This window comes from Spermophilus citellus (assembly GCF_964194105.1).
Source record: "Spermophilus citellus genome assembly, chromosome: 6".
NCBI classification, from domain to species: domain Eukaryota; kingdom Metazoa; phylum Chordata; class Mammalia; order Rodentia; family Sciuridae; genus Spermophilus; species Spermophilus citellus.
In genome coordinates this window covers 83,479,185-83,500,114 of record NC_138187.1, presented here as the reverse complement: position 1 = coordinate 83,500,114, position 20,930 = coordinate 83,479,185, and the positions used below count along the sequence as shown (strand labels likewise).

General features: G+C 44.6%; 1 protein-coding gene across 5 annotated transcripts in view; it reads left to right on the top strand.

Annotated features, from left to right (window-relative positions):
* The window catches only part of CAMK1D (calcium/calmodulin dependent protein kinase ID), a 406,117-nt gene extending 394,854 nt beyond the window's left edge, over positions 1-11,263 (top strand). For 2 of the 5 annotated variants that reach the window (XM_081298641.1, XM_081298638.1), the window contains 3 exons: positions 2,308-2,395; positions 3,525-3,642; positions 5,338-7,565. In XM_081298641.1, coding sequence (XP_081154767.1) covers positions 2,308-2,395; positions 3,525-3,642; positions 5,338-5,456 — 325 coding nt within the window. In that variant the 3' untranslated portion in view covers positions 5,457-7,565. Of the gene's footprint in view, positions 1-2,307; positions 2,396-3,524; positions 3,647-5,337; positions 7,566-9,942 lie in introns of those variants that run through there. The other 3 variants (XM_081298639.1, XM_081298642.1, XM_081298640.1) reach the window with 3 other exon arrangements.
* The last annotated feature ends 9,667 nt before the right edge of the window (positions 11,264-20,930 follow it).

The window sequence follows — 20,930 nt, the reverse complement described above, 5'->3', positions numbered from 1 at the left end:
TTGCTGCCCAGCATGACTCTCACCCAGCTGTAGCAGAGCCCAGGACTGTGGGAAGTGAACATGAAACATCCCTAAAATAACTCAGAGTTGCATTTTTCCTTACATCTGGGCCCAGGATAACCCACAGAGAAGGTGTGGGAAGCACAACACAGGCAGCAGGCCCCAGGCCCAAAGTATAGGAGACCACACTGCCAAGAGGCAGGTGGAACCCCAGGGCCAGACTCTCTGACATCCCCTGCTCCCCAGCCTGTTTGGTTTGGAGTCTGACTCTGGCCCGAAGCAGCGTTCAATCTGAGGAATTCCACACTTCCTACCACTTTGGCCCAGTTATTTCCAAGAAAGACTTGGCCACCAACATATTGGAATTGGTATACTTTTCTGAGGATTAGCTTTTTAAAATGGTCCAGGAAGAAGCATTCCCGTGAGAAAACACTTAATAAAGAGGCCTACAGCTCCCCAACCTGTTTGCTCCTCTGATTTTGGATTTGTCTAGTCATATATGCTATTTCTGTCTCTCCCACCTGTGTCTGGGGAAGGGGGCAATTGGCAATTGTTGGAAATGAAAATGTGGCTCACTCTGAGCCTCCTCTTGGCTGTGTGTGTTTATCCCTACTGGGAGAAGAGGGGAATATATTTGGGGGAAAGATACTGTCAGCTGGGACTTTTCCAAAATCACACCCACTAATAGAAAAGTCTTGGGAATAGGGCTGGGGATGTGACTCAAGTGGTAGCGAGTTTAACATTTCGCCTGGCATGCGTGCCACCCGGGTTCGATCCTCAGCACCACATACAAACAAAGATGTTGTGTCCACTGAAAAACTAAAAAATAAATATTAAAAAATTCTCTCTCTCTCTCTCTCTCTCTCTCTCTCTCTCTCTCTCTCTCTCTCTCAAAAATGAAAAAAAGAGAAAAGTCTTGAGAATAAACTAAAACCATAATAAAGATTGCCCAGGACCATCATAGACTGGATTCTAAATGTGGACCAACCTGGTATAGACTCAGTGTCTAGGACCTTGACCAAGTTTGCAATTCTGAAGGGAAAGAAAGGTTTGGTGGGATGATTTCTTGCCTGAATAAGCCCTGAGCTTCTTTTTTTCCTTTCCCGAAGCAGTTGGGAATAATAGTGTGTGATATCTGGAATGTTCCATGGCCAGGGCAGACTGGGTCTGGGTGGTACAAGGTTTTTTCCTGTACCAGTTCCCTTCCAGCCAGTGAGAGTGATCCATAACTCTGGCACCTGCCCCTTGACTTTTCCAAGATTCCATAAACTCTAGGCATCAGATGCCAATCTAAAATCGTATTGTTTGGTACTAAACTGGAAAAGGTGGAAGGATCAGAGCCCAGGAAAGACTAAGAGAAGATACAGCTTCCTCTGATCAGAGGGGCACGCCAAGGGGTCAGATGTAAGGGGTGATGTCGTGGTCAAGAAGGGTGTGGGGGAGAGAAGAATGGCTGTGAGTGACCTCCAGGTCCTAAGATTGGCAATTGTAAGATGAGGAAGAAGTGGGAGATGCAAGACGACAGAGAGAGAGAGAGAGAGAGAGAGAGAGAGAGAGAGAGAGAGAGAGAGAATGGAGTAGAAGAGCACACCCACTAATAGAAAAGTCTTGGGAATAAACTAAAACCATAATAAAGATTGCCCAGGACCATTAAGGACCCAGTTGAATACAGAGTGGACATGATCCTCTAAGTTCTTGGAACTTTCTAGAAAGTATAAGTATAGAGGATGCACTAATCAGGACTGAGTTGAGGTGGAGAAGGTAGGAGAACAGGGTTGGGGGCAGATGGATGGAATGTCCCCACAGAGCTTAGCTCAGGTGAGATGGAGCCAAGAGGGAGGTGAGCACACCCGCAGGGTCCTTGGAGGAGAGGCCCTGAGGAGGGCAGAAAGTAAGGACCTTGGCTGCAAGGAAGCTAGAAGCAGGCCCTGGGAAGGTTCTGGTGGTCAGAGCAGTCAGAAGACATGTGTGAGCTCAGAGACTTGCAGGTTAAGAGCTGGAGTGGAGGGAGGGAGGTCCCAGAAAAGGAACAGGCTGGAGTGAATTCAGGGCAAAAGAAAACAGAAGGCTGGTAGCAAGGCTCTGAGGAGAGTGTCTGCAGATCCAGGGGAAGGGTGCAGAGTACAGAAAGTGGGCTAGGACTTGGGGTGATGGTGGCGGCGTGTGTGAGTTGAGGGGTGAGTCCCAGGGTGAGAGAAGTCACCCTCTCACAAGGCTGTGTTTCCCTGAGGACAGGAGGAGGGTCTCTGGGAAACAACTCGGGACCCATTTGCCCTTTTTGAAGGAATATCTTTGCCTCTGTTTCAGGATTGCTGGTGATACGGCCCTCAACAAAAATATCCATGAGTCCGTCAGTGCCCAGATCCGGAAGAACTTTGCCAAAAGCAAATGGAGAGTAAGTCCTGAGCTTTTTTTTTTTTTTTTAAATTTGCAGTGACTTTAACCACTCTCGTGAATCTTGCTCTGTCATTTGAGTGTGTATTACTTCTAAAGGTCACTGTCACCCTAATTGGAGGGAAATTCCCAGAACCTCATCTAGCTAATTTTGTTAATTTTTAACTGATAATGATTAAGACCTGGAGGGAGGACCACAGTGTAAGAGGGACACCATGTGTGATTAAACCTTTCCCCTCTGAGATTCAAAGATAGCAAGCCTGCCGGCTCTTACTCATTTGCTATTTCGTAAGCAATGTAACCGCCTTCATCTCTCTTCACTTTGCTGCAACTTTGAAGAGTCAGCTTTTGCTAAAGTGATGTGGAGGGGGAAAGAAAACAGGAAATCTGAGTTGACTTCACCAATATTTTCAGATAAAAATGCAATGGATTTAAGCCCATAGAAGATACTTGGGAATGAAATTGACCAAATGATGTTATATGCATGTACAAAGAGAAAATGACGAATCCCACTATGCTGTTTGATTATAATGCACCAATAACAATTAAGTAAGACAAAATTCAAAAATATGGAAAATAAACCACAGGGGTTTTGTGATCATGGATTTTTGACCTAAACTATGTTTTAAACAACATGGGTAATTAAGGGCTGGCTGTCTTGCCTTGAAAGCCAACAATGAGTGACTATTATAGAAACACAATTAATTCCACTGCCCTATTTTATTCAGAGGAAATGCCATAAATTGGGACAAAAATACCAATTACAGGAAAATAAATACTATTCTAAAGCATCACATTTTAATATATTACATTCTCATATGCCTTTCATTCTAAAAATCTCTTCTCTTAAATTGTGGAAAGAATTGTCTTACATTTATTTGTTCTATATATTTATGTGGTCAGAAGAAAACTATTTTCTTGTATCTCCAAAACTTATTTTATTTGGAGAGGGGGGGGGTTGCACATTTTTGGAAGAAGGGACAATAGAAGTTTTCTTTCTGAAGTGTCCTGAGAATGATTTGAGAAGTTTGCAACGTTTGGAGTAAGCAGTTGCTTAAAAGGAAGCCATCAGGGTCTTTTTCTAACTATCTGGAATATTTTTTCCGGTGTTTTCCTGTCTTGAATTTCAGCAAGCATTTAATGCCACAGCCGTCGTGAGGCATATGAGAAGACTACATCTCGGCAGCAGCCTGGACAGCTCGAATGCAGGTGTCTCAAGCAGCCTCAGTCTGGCCAGCCAAAAAGATTGTGCGTATGTAGCAAAACCAGAATTCTTTAGCAGGCATTTGAGACAAGCCTGGGGCGGAGAGGAGGGAGCCGTCCTGCCCAGTGCCTTCTATCTGCCAGGCACCTCCCATACTTTATCCCACTTAATGCTCCCAACCACCTTCGGACTTTATTTTTTTAATTGAGCCATTTAATACTCACACACATGCCAGGTACTATTATTGCCATTTATAGATGAGAAATCCATCTGTGACTCCAGGGCCATGCAGCTGGGCCTGTCTCAGTGAGACCCAGATACTTCGTGGTCTAGCTCCTTCCCCTCCAATTTGCTTCTCATTGTGCAGTCATTCTGTGGATGGAGGAGAGAGTGGTAGGGACTCCTAATGGTTGTTCTCACTGACTTTTAATTTTTGTGTGTGTGTGTGAGGATGATGATAATTGGAACTCATTTATTGGAAGTGCATTGACTTTGCAATAAAAAAATTAGTAATAGTTTTTCTTCATCCCTTATCTTTACTTAGCACTGACATCCTCAAGATCTTAGTCCCCCTTCCACTGCCCTCTCTTTACTGTCCTCTCTGTCTCATGCTAGGCCATCAGTGGCTCCTCTCTGCTTTGGACAGTTGCCTTGATTGTCCCCATTGATTCTCATCTCCCTAACCACTGAGCAGCCCTTCAGCTTGGCTCCACCTTGAGCATCACACTCTTCCCCATTTGGCTCAGAAAAGGGTCTCCTTCCATTAAAGATCATCCCATTTCATTCAGAACTTCACCCCCCCACACACACACACACACAGTCTTCCCAGGATGTATCCATGATCTTCCTTGACACAGTTGCATACACCTGTGGACCAACTTCATGTGTCAACAGAGATCTTTCCCCCACTCTGACCAGAGGGAACCCACAGTTGGTTTTTTCTTTAAAGAATCGTGTGCAGGCATTGACGGCAAAGCTCATCTTATTAATTAATTGTATGGATCTCCCTGTGTCTGAGTGTCCAAAGCTCTCTGGGGACATGCACCACTGGAGCAGCTAATGCAGCCCACACAGCAGGGCCTGTGGAGGGCTTGAGTGCAGCCTGGAGGAATTTTTCTAGGTCAAAAGGCTGCTGATTTCTCACAAGAAAAGGTAAACATTGACCAATCAATGAGATGCTCACAATGCCAAATGTTTCTTATCCCAGAGTATAGACAACACACCAACCAGGGGCCAAAAGAGGATATCCGATTCTCCCTTCATTCTTAAAATGCCTAATTAATGGATCTGTAGTAAGATTTGAACAATTCTTACAATGACAGTATATGTTCCACACCCAGCCAAAGCCTAGTACATAGTAAGTGCTCACTCAGTAAATGGGCCTACTCATCATGGTGGCTAAGATAAATGCAAAGCATTTATAATTATAATGAAAAAAAAAGAGGAGAGGAGAGTTGGGTCTATGCATAAAGCATTTTGAACATACTGCAAAGGTTTTCCTATGGGGAGGTAAAAATGGAGAGTCTGGGGCTAGCAATGTAGCTCAGTGGTTGAGTGCATACCCGGCATGCATAAGGACCTGGGTTCAACCCCCAGCACTGAAAAAAACCCTGTAGAGTCACGTGGGTGGGCAAATGTTTGGTCCCCCACAGACCCAACCCATCTGACTCTTGTGGTGGGAAAGGGCTGCAAATTTTCTTCTGAATCTCTGAACCCAACCGTCTGCTGTTCCCCTGCAGGTCTGGAACCTTCCACGCTCTGTAGTTTCATTTCCTCTTCGTCAGGGGTCTCAGGAGTTGGAGCCGAGCGGAGACCCAGGCCCACCACTGTGACGACAGTGCACACTGGAAGCAAGTGACCGGCTCTGGAGGTGGGAACCAGGGGGCGGGGCCAGGGAAGGGGAGCCCTGGGCCACCAAGACCCCGCCCTACCTGGTGCACCTTCCTGCATAGGACTGGAAGACACAAGTTTTTTTATGGCCATATTTTATACTGCAATTCTGAAGTGTTCATTTCTCACAAACTCTACTGACTCAAGGGGAGCTGAATTAATAGGACCTGGTGCTGTATATATGAATCTTGCAAAGCTCTAACCGAATGGACCTTCTTCTTCCTCTCCCCCAACTCCGCCATTTCCATTCTCTGCAGCGTAGGCAACCATCTAGGGTGTATTTTTTCATGGAAAAAAATATGGTTTCAACTGGATTATTTAAATATTAGTAAATATTGTGCATTAGGATTTTGTTTTCCTTTTAAGAAGTATGTGTTCTTGCTCTATATCTCTCAGTTACATGACCTCTATCGTTTGCTCTTCAATAGTAATTTTATGTTAACCTTTAAGAGATTTTTCCCCCCCTCTGGGGAGAATTTCAAGGTATTTTTAAAAAATTCTAATAAGAAGATCGAGAATCTGTCTCCAAGGCTAAGAGTGCACTTTACTTCTCTTTCTCTGGAGGGGCAGTTCTGGGGGGTTGGGGAGGAGCCTGCAGAAAACTTTTCCTCGCAGCTTCTCCAGCAAAACCCACAACAACCACAGCAGAAACCAAGACACCTGCTCCCCGGAGACCCGGGCTCAGCTTCCCAGGCTGACTTTACCAGTCAATGAGATGTCCACGATGCCAAGATTTAGGAGCCTCCCTTACCAAAGGGCAAGCTGCTGTGTTGTTTAAAGTGAACCCATGTGCACCCTCTTTTCTCATGGGGGATAACCGATGAAACTCTGATCTCAGCTATGCAGTTTTAAAATTAATCTCTCTTTGTTTTTTAAAGATGCATTTCTAATCTTATACTTAAAATGGCCTCCAACACTCACAAGTTGCTTCTCCATATTTTTACCCTGTTGGTTTATGAATGTTATCTAAGAGAGGGGAGGATAACAGTCCTGAAGAAGGAACCATTTATCTAGGGTGATAAGAAGAGGTGACCACCAAGTGAGCAGGACACTGGCCACCCATGGAAACGTTCAGAGATGACTTCAGCTAGGCCCTGCATTTGTGTGAAGGCATCCCTCTCCTCAGTGGAACCAGAAATCAAAAATGCCTCAGTTGCCCTGATACCGAAGGATTTCCCAGGATGTGGAATTCTTAGTGTTAAAACCAGGAATGTCCAGGGATATTAGGCCACATTGTGCACCCACGTAGAGGATAGGTGTGCAGGAGAGTGAGCAGTGTGCAACACAGGGTACACTTTCCCAGGAGGCTCCCTGTAGACCCAGGCAGATGGCTCCAAAGCCTCCCTCTGCCTTTGTGCCCATCTAATGCCCCTGGCTCAGTTCTGCACAGTCATCCTTGAGCCCACGGAGGGTGTCAGTAGGTCCACCTGATGGTCCAGTGGCCATCCCGGCTGATGGCCTCACACCCCTCCCCTGTGAATGGCCAGTCATAGAAGGTCCTGTTGGGCAAACCATCTTTGTCACGTCTACACTTTTGCCTACTTTTAGTGCTGCACAGCCCTCCCAACACACACACACACACACACACACACACACAATGTTATCAGGCTCAGCAGCCCCATCCTGTCTTCCTAAGGACATTAGTGCAGGATATAAGTGAGCAACTGGAAAGAGGGGCAGCTGGTCTACCTGTTCTACATGTGTCACATGCACTCACTGCTTGGCAGGAATCCTGCTTAGCCTCTGCCTCACAAGCGAACAGGGTGAAAATTTAAGCTCACCCTCTTCAAACTGTGCAAAAAGCCTAGAAAAGTCTATAAAATGAGAGCAGGCCCAGTTGAAAAGCAAGTGTCATGTAAACTGGAAAAGCATCAACCTCTCCCCATCAGAAAGACAATGACATAAGTATTATAATAGTTCTTGAGAAAACTAAGGAGTCTCTCTAGGAGGTTGATTAGGATGTTGCTTACCAATAAGTGTCACAGAAACATTCAGGTTCATACAGTATAAGAAAAAAGTAAATAGAAGGTTATTGCGCATCAATAATCATCCTGAGTTTGGTACCTGTAATGTGCATAGAGTAATTATCAGCCTTTTTTTTTTTGCTGTGTGCTACACACAGCCATTTGTGTTTAGAAAGCAACATTTGAAACCAGGTTCTATTATTGGTGATGAAAATCATTTCTGGAGCTGATATATGAGGTGCATGTTATATACAGTTATTTAAAAGTATCTTGTACCTGAAAAATGCAGAACAGGTGAAGGGTGAGCCTGTGCAGGTACCTTCTGAGCTGTCTGGATCAGTTCTTGGCTCTTGGAGTGTCAGGTCCCAATAACACTGCAAGATGGAGAATGGTTTGGGCCCAGTAGTAGATTCTGCTGAACATGACATCAGGAAGCATCACTGTCTTGATGCCACTGGACTTAGGATATTTTTCATTGTTTTAGAAAGAGGAGGAAGTAAATACCATATGGAAGAGTCTGCCCTTTTGAGAGAGCCCTTGGTATAAAAGGACAAAGGTTCTCTTCCAACTACTTGGCATTATTTATGTTTTATGAGGAAACAAGAAGAGGATGCAGAGTAGACCTTTGCTTACAGCCTGAGAAATGGAATGGCAAAGCCCTGAGCTCCCCACTGATGTTAGTTCCACTAGGATTAACTGAGCATTTCATATCTCACCCAGAATGCTCAGCTGAGCCATGGGTAGACACACAGGCCCTATTTCTGGCTTCTTTCTTGACCCCCAAGTCTCCCATTTGGTCTTTCACCTTCTCAGTGCAAATGAATTTCTTTCCCCTCACGTGGATATTCAGTTTTGAATGTGTCCTTGAATGGTCTTCCCTTCACTGCCTGTCTGTCTCTCTTGACCCCCTGATCTTCATTTCATAAATGAGGCATTAAGAGCAGCTGGCATTCATCTGGAATTGAGTGGGCACCACACTCGGGTCCCACAGGCTTATCAGCTTGTCACTCTTCACCAACGTACCTCTAGAGTCTTGGTAGCTCCCTGCTCTGCAGAGCCTTGCTTTCCAGCAGGGACAGTATGCTCTGGAGTCCCAGATTGGGGAGGTCAAGGTAGTTGAGTCTAGGAGGGGCAGGGATACCTAGGTGAAGTGCACTTCACCACAAAACCCCAGAGGAAAGAGGGTGCTGCCCAGCTAGAGAGACAGAACCCCCAGGGCTGCTTATGGGATTGGCAATAATCAGTGTGTGCCTCTCCTGCCTCCATGGGAACTATAAAAGACAATATCGCCCTTCATGTCTCCTTTGGAAAGAAAAGAACTATGCTGAAAGCATGTCAAAAAAATAAAATAACAGAGCAGGTGTGATGTAGTGTTCTCGACCTTGATTCTGGTCACTTCTTTAAAAATCTCACCTCAAAAGCATGGAGCAGCTCGTGACTTTGAGAGGGTGCCACTCTCCAGCTAGCTCTTAACGTAGTGTCCAGGGAGCTTGGCCGTCAGGCCTGGGGCAAAAGAAGATGGCTGTGGCCAAATAGGCAAAAAGGTTTGGCTCTTAGAAAACATCAGCATTCTGATGAATGCAGTCCACATAGTGAGCCTCGACTTGGTTTACCCAGGACTGATATGCTGTCCACCTGTCCACCTTGGTGCCCAGCATGGCCTGGGTGAATGATGAGTGGGAGAGGGGACTTCCCTCCACTTGTGGAAACAGAAAGAAAAGGCCATATCCCAGGGAAGATGGACTTGGTATTTTAGAGCTTTGGACCCATGGCCCCTTGGATCCAGAGGGCCATGGCTGGAATAGATTCTCCATACTGGGGAAGCCACACTGGATCCATTGCTCCAGAGCCAAAGACATGAGACCTGGGGCTAGTGCCTCTGCTTCAGCCCCCAACACCCCTTCCTTCCCATGACCACCATAGATGCACTGCAAGATGTGAGAAAGAAAGTCAAGGGCCAGCAAAGGGCAGCTCCTCCCATTTCCATAAACAGAAATGTACTCCTTCCCAGGTTTGCACACTTACTCCTGGCAAACGCAGTGATGGTCCTCTGATTCAGGCAGTGCACGACCCCTTTGCATGTTCTACTGAAACAGTACTACTTCCTGTTCTGTCTCCTCACACTCCACAAAGTTTACCTTTTCCTTAAACACATTCCAGACCAAACACTGTTCAGTTTGTTTCCAAAAGAAAAAAAATGTATATACCTGTATGTAACCCACCACCCTTTTGGGGGGGGTACCTGGTCCTAGGTTGGGGCTGCGAATGTACCAGACCTTTGCAAAAAAAAAAAAAAAAAATCCTTTGGTTTGCAGAATTGAAAATGTTGAGATTGGAAAAACAGATTATTTTTTCAAACTGGGGCTTATTTCCTGATGGCTCCAAGAAGATTTGTATGCGGATGAGTTAGCTTAAAAACTTCAACTCAGTGGCAGGAGGTCTAAGGAAGAGGAGAAAGAGGAAGATAAAAGCCCACACTCCTTTCACCAGGTCCCTTCTTGGTGGTCTCAGTGCATCATGGTCTGCAGCCCAGGCGTACGCACAGCAGCCGGCCCCGCTGGGAAGTCTGCCCTGCATGCTGGCCAAGGCCTGGCCTGCCTCCTGCTCCACATGACAGCCAATGCCTCCAGAATCATCGGGAAGGCGTTAGCCTTTCCCAGACTACCTGCCTCCTGCAGCAGGAGAAGCTCAGCTTGTGGCTCTGGGGGCTCTGCTTTTGCAAATCCAAAGGCTGTGCATTTGGAAGCCAAACATTCAGCATGTGGTTTTGTGGACAAAGCAAACTGCCATGGCTTCTCAGTGTCTGTATCTTTCTACACCAAAGGGACAAACTGTTGCATTCACCCTTTGTACTAAGGCCGCTTCTGCATATGCCGTACTGTTTTTTAACATTATTATTATTTTTGTTTCTGGGGAACTTCTCATATGATTATTATGTCTTCTGATGATTTGCTGTATTATTTTACTTACAGGTGATTTTATTTTCTTATGGACAGGAAAAAAAGAAAATGAGAGGAGTGTTTGAGGCTTTCGTCACAGAGATGAGACATTACTAGGGACTCAACAGCCCCAAACACTAGTTAAAGTGCTTCCCAAAGAAAAATTTTGACAGACCAGCATTGCCAGGCCCTTCCAAAGCCCTGCACTTGGGTGGACAGAGCTTTGGCACAGGGTTGTCGGTCAGGCTGCAAAAGAGCTACAGAAGGAAAGAAATGAGTCCTGCAGCTCTGAAGCCTGCCACTGTCCTTCCATGGTCTTGGGCTGTTTCAGAGTGACATGAGATGCTGTCCAAATGTCAACAGAAAGGCAGTAACATGGCAACAGTGTGCTCATTTTGAAAGACAAGGTGGCATGTTTCAGAGAACATTTATCTTAGTCCCACGTTCAGGTGAGAAGACATCAAAGGTACACTCTGCCCAGAATAAACATTGGAACTATTTCCAAATTGGCTTTTGTGGCTACACATAATGTAATTACCCTTCTTTCGGCTCTCCCTCAACAGTGAGCATGTTTTCCAAAAGCTTACAATGTCAAACCCAGGAACATTCCCATGTCGACTACTACCAGCTTGCGATGGGTTCAATTTTCCCATAAAAACATGCTTGTCCAAAAGAAGGGAAACTGTGCACTTATTCCATGCATGTAATAAACTCTGCAAGAAGTTTAACCCTCATAGGTTTGCGGCATTGCAAAGTTGTTCATGGGTCTATGTAGCAAATGATTCTCTGCCTTGACAATCATGTATACATATCAAGATTTCTATCATAATGATAATGAGGTTGATGACTTCTTGTTTTCCTCCAATAAAGACAATTAATCACCTTCAGATATACGTGGTCTGGTTTTTTTTCCTCTCTCTGAAGTTTGAATATGAAGGAAGGGGTTTGGATTGAGATCCTGGAAACTCCTGCATTGCCCCCTGAATATTTTATAATGCCTACCCTGGGAGCAGGAAGTGGCAGGGGGCTGGAGCACATCTTGAGTTCAGGGGTGGGGGTGTGCCCAAGTTCAATGCCCACTGGACAGGAAAGCTCCCCCTTTTTCTTGCTACTGCACAAGTTGGCTGCAGGCAGTCTCAGGAACTCAGATCACACTATATATTAAAAGGCATTTGGAGGAAAAGCCGATGCTGATTCCTCAGGAAGAACCTAGGAGTAGGGGGTGGCACAGCAGTCCCAGGCTGGAGCAATCCACACTCACACACCTCCACGTCCCCAACACAGCCTATACTTTCAATGCCCAAAGGAAGCTTCTTTTCCAAACAGAAAGCTGCCTGCTTTTTTGTTTAATATATTTTGAGGGAAATTGGGAGAGAGGAGTTATAATCCATAATTCATCAGATTTATTGACTAGACTCCTCCAGTCCAAACAGGAAGTGGTTATGTAGAGGGGAAAAATGATTGAATATGCACTTGAGAAATGTAGACCCAAAATGTCCCTTCCAGCCAGTATCAGAAGCAATGGCATGGATCTTAGGGAAATACGGATGGGAGTCAGAAGTAGAGGGGTTACTGTCTGATGTGTTCTTTTAAAATCGATTCTTGCTTCTCTTAGACCAGATCCTAATAAGGAGGTGTATCAAAACAAAAGGATCCTTCAGAGGATGGATAGGTGACATCATTAATGAGATGGGACAAAGAATTATGTCATTTATGGGACAAAAGAATTTTGGTAGTCTTACCATTTGTGGGGGGTGGGGTACTGGGAATTGAACTCATGGGCACTTGGCCACTGAGCCACAGCCTATTTTGTATTTTATTTAGAGACAGGGTCTCCCTGAGTTGCTTAGTGCCTCACTTTTGCTGAGGCTGGCTTTGAACTCGTGATCCTCCTGCCTCAGCCTCCTGAGCCGCTGGGATTATAGGCATACACAACCACGCCTGGCAGTCTAACCATTTTTGAAAGGACTACTAATGGTAAAGATGGACAACAAATTAACTGTAAATCTAGCCCAAAGAAATACACAGAAGACTAAAACTGACCCTAATTGAAAGCAGGTATTTTTAAGGGACTAGGAGTTCAAACGTTTTAAAGTCAAACTTTATTTTTCTTTGCTTGTCCCTCCAGTCACATGGACCAGCACCTCTATCCTTCTGATCTAAGCTTCCTTTGACCCACAAAATATTCCACTGGCTCTGAAATTCATGCCAAATTTCCTATATTTTAACATGAATTTTAGTCTTAAAAATTATCTTGGAAATATCTTTTGGTGACTAGAACATGCTTATGAGATGATTTATTAAATCAAGTGCAAAAGTAAACAATGCCTCCTTACCGCTATAGGATTGTTCATCCAGGAAAGGGCTACACTGTACTTGATGGCCAAAGCAGGTACAGACCATGTGTACCCACATCCCCTTGCCTTTCTCTGAAGGATTTCCCAAAAAGAATTACTGTAACATAAAAACCTTTTTGTAGAGAAAGTTTCCAAAACCAGAAAACATCCATCCCCATGCAGATCACCACTCTGCTGGGCTGCTGGGCTTTAGGGTATGTGTACTTGGTCAGGAACTGTGCCCAACCCCATCTGCTTTCCCACTTGGTTGCAAAACCTATATTGAGCACCCAGACTGTGCAATCCCTAAAAGAGTTCCCCAATTACACATTCTCTGCATAGCAGTGTGCGTACACACGTGTGTGTATGCTATGCCACAGTGGGGGGCTGGATTCCAGTCTACACCTTCTGTGCCAAGTCGAGCACTAGGGCTTGGGGGACAAGGTGTTTGTTTTCCATTCAATTCATACAAAGACACCCTTTGGGTCCCCGCTGTCTTGGGTGGGCTCAGAGGACTTTGGAGCATTAGACGGTGTGCTGTGTGCCCAGCAGGAACTTTGATCAGGTTCGAAAGGCTGGAGAGAGCTCCAGCTGGGAGCTCAGAAGCCAGGGCCAGACTCCAGTGGGAGTCCATCTGTCCTCTTTTATTCAAGGGTATGAGGATTGAAGAGCACATTTAGCCTTCAAGAGTCTATCGCCCAGGGCTTGGTACACAGAAAAACACTTTACAGATCTCATTAGGCATCATGCTGTTCCAGAGTGGGTTGGCCTCCCCTGCCTCTCTTCACTGACAACCAATCGAAGGAGGTCTATTGGCAGCCCTGAAATTAGACCTAGGAGCCCTCAGTCCTCCCTGATCTGTTTCCTCTACAGGGTCCAGCAGTGCTTTTGGGTAAATCCACTCACACTTTCATACATTCGTTCATTTATGCATTGAACAGTCTTTTGAGCACTTGCCATATTCAGAGTTTTCACTCTGAGAAAATTAAAGTAAATCTGGTGTGACTCCTATCCTCAAAAGCTACATGAAGGGCAGGAAAAATTTAGAGGGAACCATGTGAGCAGGAGCACAGAAGTGGTGAATGCAGCACCTATTTCATTGGGTGGGCGCATAGGATATGGGCAAACCATAAGGAGAGAGAGGTAGACTGGAGAAGCCTTGTTACCACTGCAACTAGTGTCACTACTGACAATTTACTGTGCTAAGTACATTTCATACAATATCACATTGACCCTCGGCCTTGGCAAGGAAGGGGCTCTGATTATCCAAATGAGTTCAGAATAGATCAATAATTTACCCAGAGTCAGTTGTATGTGTGAATATAGTTTGAAACTCAGCTTGTGTCGACACAAAAGGCCATTCTGCTGTCTTGCTTCTCATGATTTGGTGCCCTCATTGAATTCCAAACCATGACATTTGGATTTTATTTAGTAGGTAACTGGGAGCCATTGCAAATTATTGAGGAGTGACATGTCAAATCAGTTAACATTTTGGAACATGACCGTTATTAGGGTCCATTCTATACCGCCAAGGGAAATTTATCTTCTGTAATAGCTCAGTCTGGCCTTACATGTGGTCTAATAAATGAAGACCTACAGAGAGATCATAATCATTACTGTGTATCAGTTCATATGTTTTCTGTTGTCCACTTTTATTTCTCAGGAGAGATGTCATAGAATCTGGATTTGATCTAGAATCCAAGATGCAGACAATAATGATAACATGACTGGGTTTTGTTTTTCTATTTTTTTTAAGTCTATTCCCTAGCCCTGATTAATAACACTGGAAAGTTATGTCTGTGCACATGAAGTTTCATCCCTGACATGCACGCTGCCCTGGTATCTGCTTTTCTTCTCCGAGTTGCCCTCAAAGCTACTGATTTATTTTTCAAGACAGTGTCTCCAATCTCTCGTGTTCTTCCAGCCTCCCCTGAGAGGAACTGCACCGAGCATGAGCTCATCTTTCTAATGTGTCTGCACTAGCAACACATGTTCCAGAAAGACAAGGGGCCAGAAGAGGCAGCTCTTGATCAACAGGTTAACCCTTTCTCTCTTGCCCACGTCTTTGTTTCCTGCCCCGTCCCTGGAATATTTCTTTGGTTTCAACATTACATATGCTTTCTTGAGCAGGCAGAATCTAAACCTTTTCTTCCCTTGCTGGGTCAGGCTGTTTATATCAGAACACAAGCACACCAGAGATTCTGAGCCGCCAGGCCAATCTGGCTCTAATTATGCAGAAGAGCATTGGGACATCCTCTCTAATGAGGGCCAGCTGTTCTCCAGCAGGGGCACAGGAAGACAGCTAGCTGACTTTTGAACCCATCTAGCCCAAGGTGCTTGTCAGGTGGCACTCCCAAGGAGAAGACAGAGCTACCTGGAGCTGACAAAAGCATTAAGAGCCAGGCAATTAGAAAGGGCCCCACTTCCTCCTTGCTGTGTTCCCAGAGCTGCAGCCTAGGGCTTCTCACATTTCATCTCTTGGGATTCAGCTAAAATGCAGATTTTGATTTAGCAGTTCAGCTTGGGCCAGAACTGCTGCATCTCTAACATACTCCCAGGAGGCTCCTCTGCTGCTGGTCCCTGGACCACCTTTGAGTAGTAGCAAGGGGAGCTCTGGGGAGTCTCTTGCACTGATTCTCATCCATGTGGAATATTCAGATCACCTTGGGAGCAATTAGAAAATTTTAAGGACCAAGTCAATTGAACTAGGATTTCTGGTGATTCTCAAGTACCACTGGGACAGAACCATCGCAGCCAAATCATCACACTACCTTGAGCAGGGAGATTGAGCAGCTACCCAGAAACTCCATGGCTTCCAACTAAGCAAATCTAGACTGAAACTATAAATGATAACCAGCCTTTCTCTGGGAGTCCAGGATATATTCCAGACCAATTCTTCCCAGTCTTGCTTCAGCCAGCATATGGTATATACTCTTGTCTGAATTAATCTTCTGTCTTTTTCCAGTCTTCCTGGGCCCTCCCTCTGAACCTTCTGGAACTCATTGACCCTCATCAGCAAAATCTCCTAAATTCTGTGTAGATGGAGAGAGACAGAAAAAAGTTTCCCTGCAAAGCAGAGACCTGGCCACTGAGAGTCGGGTTGCAGACTAGACAACCCTAGCCCACAGTTATTATCATACAAATCATCTATTATCATGGGAATCGACAGATTTTTACAGTGGTCTATTACCAGCCACTGTTTCAAACATCCCCCAAATATTAACTCCTTTTCTCATAACAACCCTACTAACTGGTTCCATTTTAGATCATGAAAACTGAGGCACAAAAAGGTCAAAAGCCTTGTCCCAGCCACACCAATAGTAAGGGACTGTTATGGATTAAATTGCATTCCCTCCCCTCAATTTCCATGTTGAAGTACTAACCCTCGATCCCCCTCATTTTCTCCAACTCCATTTCTACCTTTTCTGGTGTATTTCCATCCATGTCAGCTATCTATCTCCTGCGTGGCAAAATAACTAAAACTCAGCGATTCTAACTATAAATATGGACTGTCGCATGGCTTCTGTGTTCAGGAGTCAGGGTGCAGCTTGGCTGGGTGGGTGCCACTGGCTCCAGGACACTCAGAGGCTGTGGTCCAGCTGCTGTCAGCTGGGGCCACAACATCTCAAGGACTGGAGCAGGACTGAAGGACTGCATGCAGCCCACGCATGGCCACAGCTAGACTTTCGTCCCTGGCACCTCATGGTAGAAGTCTCATTCCTTACCACACCATGTGGGCCTTTCCACAGGCCTGCTCACTAGGAAGTGGGGTGATCTGAGAGAGAAGTGCCCCAGATGGATGGAAGGTGCCGTCTTTCTGAAACATATTGTGGAGAGGCACCTCCACTACTTCTGCTGTTCTTTGTTCATTAGAAGCAAGTCAATGAGCCCAGCCCATATTCAAGGGAAGGGCTGCTCAAGAGTGCCAGGGACCAGGCTGCAGGGACCATGGGGGACTCTAAAAGTCTGCCCACCACACCATCTTCCTGCTGTCCATGTGCTCCTGACTACATAGTAGTCCTTGTTGAATAGAAAGACAGGTTGAGCCTGGGCTGCAGACTCATGGTCTAAGTGTATGCAGGGTGGTGGAGACACTGGAGGGTGGGAAACACCAAGTGGTTCTCAAAGCTACACACCTATGTCTTCAAGTCTATTGTTTGGGTTAGGATGTAGCCCAGTAGTAGAGCAATTGCTTAGCATGTGCAAGGCCCTGGGTTTCAGACCTAGAACCACAAAGTAAGTAAATAAGTAAATAATTTTATTTTCTGCAAGAGCATAGTACAAAACACTAAAAGCATTAACAAATTGTCCTGAGGTTGTTTGAAGCTGCAACTGAGAAGGAGTTTTGAACCCTCCAAAGAAAAATTAGCTTGAGCCAAACACCTCAAGTCCACAGGCACACACGGTCCACCAAATGGCAAAGCATATGGTGCTTTTTAAAGAGCATGTGGGTTCTGATCCTCCATGAGGAAATGGAAAATAATTCCCACCAGTAACAACTGGTCCTTGAAGTGAGGATTAAACCCACCTGCAGGGGCTACCTGGGAGGAGGTCAGATGGACTGGATCTCCAGCCTGATGAAGAGCAGGGACAAGCTCCCAGGCAAAATGTGCAGCTGGACTGAGTAGAGGTGGTCCTGCCCTCTGATATACATGCACAGAGGAGGGGTTTACAAGGTCTGAAGCACTTTGCCATGAATGACCACATGGTCCTCAGAACGGCCCCTGGAGATAAGTGGGATGGCACAGATCATAGCTCTGCCACATACGTGACCAAGCTGAGTCTGAGAGAGAAAGTGACATGTGAGGGGCACAGTCAGTTCCACTCAGGGCCAGTGCAGCATCTCTCACCCGCAACCCAATAGACTGGAAAGTAGCATCGAAAACCCAGCTAATTAAAGGGCTCAGAAGAAAATTAGAAAGTGAATTTTCACTGAGGCCTCCCCAGTGCAGGTGACACAACCCACAGCAGGCAGGGTACTGAGAGGAGGCGGTGGACAGGGGTGCATCCTGTGTCTTTCCTCACCTGCTCTCTGGGTTGAGTTTCCAGCTGTCAACTCCTTGGCCACTCACAAGCAAAGCATAAGCACGTTGAAGGCTTGTTCCTCTCCATTGGTACCCCCTCCATCTTCTCAGGGAGGTTATTTGCATTCAACAGAAATTTCCAGAGTACTTCCTAAAACATACCAGGAACTCCCACCCAAAAGACCTAAAACACACCATGAATCCCCACCCCAAATCACTTGCCATGATTCAGCTTCTCCAAAGACCCTCCCCATAATTGCCCTTCTTGTCACCAAGAGTTTCCAAAAGTGTCAACAGAATGTCAGCAGGGTTTCTGCAGAGGGCATTGTGGTTTGAAGCTTCCTCTTTCTTGGACATGCCAGGTTTGCAAACAAAGGTGTGATAGAGTGTGTCTCAAGGAGAGCTTGTTGCTATGCAAAAGATGCTATCTCTGTTTTCTTGGTAAAAACTTGTAAAACATCTCTCTAGCCTAAGAATATGAGACAAAGAGTCACGGGTACATACCCACCCACTGACATGTAACCCCACTGAGTATAAAGTTTAAAGAATTTCCAGATTCGGGGTCCAGAGATTTTTAGGTGTGAGCCCCTCTGGACCGCTGCAGCTTAAATAAACCTGCTTCCTGAAAATTCCTTGGGCATTCAGCCTCATCTGTCCTACATCATTCCTACATGCTGAACCCTGTTCCATGCCCTGAGGATACAGAAGAGAGTAACACACACACACACACACACACACACACACACACACACACACACCCTCAGTGAGTTTCCATTCATTTCCCCCATTTCTCCCATCTCCCTTTTATAACATGGCTCATGATTGTCAAGTGGGTTCTTTGTCTCACAAATTCAAAGAATGAAATCCAGGGACATAAGGATAACAGTAAAGTAACAAGATTTACTAGAATAATAGAAAGAAAGAAAGCAGAGGTTCTGAAGAGAGAGAAGTCCAAAGAGAGGGTTGCCAGCGGGTGTCTGTTGTTTATGGGTTTTTATGGACTTGATCTGTCCCAATAGTTGATTGGGGGAGTATAGAATTCAGAAAGGGGCCAATCAACTCTATTTTGTCTTCTACTAATCTGGGGACAGAAGTCTCCAAGCCTTTATTAACATAAGGATGGGGGTGAGGGTTTGTTGGCTCAAGAGCAAGTGCTTTAGAGAAGATTTTGTGGAAGCTAGAGAGGGGAAAAGGAAAAGTGTGTGGGGGACATGAAAATCAAAGGGAGATCGGTAGAGGAAAGGGAGGGAAGGAAATGAAGAAACCCCGGGGAGTTATATTGGCGAAATTATATTTTTATATTGTGTGCATGTACGAATATGTAACAACAAATCCCACCATTATGTAAAACTATAATGCACCAATTTAAAAAATGAGAAAAAAAATCTACTTGTCTGGGATCATTGAGCACTAGACATTATCTAGCTCTGTCTCATCATAAGCCAAAAACTCTCCATATTTCTCATGGTGATTTCCTCCACATCAGCCACTGAGGGAGGGTCTTTGAACCCAAGGGGAGTCCAGAAACTTGGTCCTGGTCCCGGATGTGTCACTAATGAGCTATATAATCTTGGGTGATTCATTCCAATCTTTGTCCTTCTGTTTTCCATTTATACATTGACTACATGAATTTGACAAGAAGACCTCTAAGGGAAACGTTAGGCCTTTAAAACTTTCTGTTGCTCAGACATAGCCCAAGTGCCATGTTAGAATTACAATGGGTTTCCAGCATCCCTCTTGGGTCTTGCTCTTTGCCTGGAAAAAGGTGTTGCCAAGTCAGGTGTGCTGTTTCCTGAGTAACATGGGAAAAAATCAGCTGAGCCCAGGAATTTCAGGGTGTGTTTTTTGTTTTGTTTTGTTTTTCAAACTTGGATCCTAGCCCAGAACAGAGAAGAAAAAGAGGTAAAACTGTTCTAGTCGTCATGAAATGCACATTTCCTGCTACTCTCCTCCAAGTCTGGTGTTAAATTAACAAGCTCAAATGTGTACATTAACAAGATGACTCAGGCTCAGGGAATGTGGGTAGCATGACACTGGTTTTAAATAATGGCAGTAAGAGGACTTTTCTGATCCTTTTGTTGACAAAAGACAGCAAAACATCATTAATCTAGGTCAGTGATCTCTAAACAGTTTTGATTGTGAATCCTGATGATAAAATATTTTTGAGCATGTTCCTAATATATGGATGTTTATGTACTTGGAAATTATAGTACTATACCTACTTATGAACATATAACACACACACAAAGTCGGGAAATTAAAGGGACAAGATCAGCACAAAAGAAACTCTCTTCCAATCCAAGGTATGAAATATGATGTGTCAAGAGCTTTGTAATGTTGTGAACAACCAATAAAAAATTAAAAAAAAAAAAGAAAAAAAAGAAACTCTCTTCCACAAAACAAAGTTTTCATCTTTGCTACATTAATGTGGGTTCTGGTGGGTTCTGTTTTTTTAATCATGATTTAAGAGTTTGTAATACAGCAAATTGAAATTTAGCTTTCAAGTCTAGTGGATCTAAACTCTTGATTTTTAAGTGCTCTTGTAAGTGAAAAAGTTATGATTCAAAAAAACATAGATCTAAATGGAAGAAGTCTATTATTAGAGGTGCTTGTAATTAGGGACATGACCATATGCAAATTGGAAACTTATAAGACTGAAGGTAGGGACATTGCAGGTGGTTCCCTCTTTCCCATCTCTTTTCTTTCCTTTCTGCCAAGGGCTTTTGTACCTCTTTATATCAAACTTCATGAACCTGAAAATATAATTCATGCACAAACAATTCTCTTAGTCTATTTTTAAAAAAACAATATGTTAATATTGTGGTTAATGTTTATATTTAATTCTTTATAAAGACAAATATTTTGAGAAGTTACAACTGGATGGAAAATAGAACCTTTTTCTCTTGGTTAAGGTACTCCTGAGAGCTTATAGCTTCAGACCACCAGAAAAACTTTTGGAGAACATGGCCCCTTTTCATGGAACTCAGCCTAGTATTGAGCAGAATCGATGAAGAGACAGCGCAAAAACCTTTAAAATAATTTTTTATTTTATTCATCAATGCTATGGTTTGGGTGTGAGGTGTCCTCCAAAAGCTCATGTGTAAGACCATGTAAGAAGGTTAAGAGGAGAAATGATTGGTTGTGAGAGTCTTAGCCTAATCCATGGATTAATCCCTGGT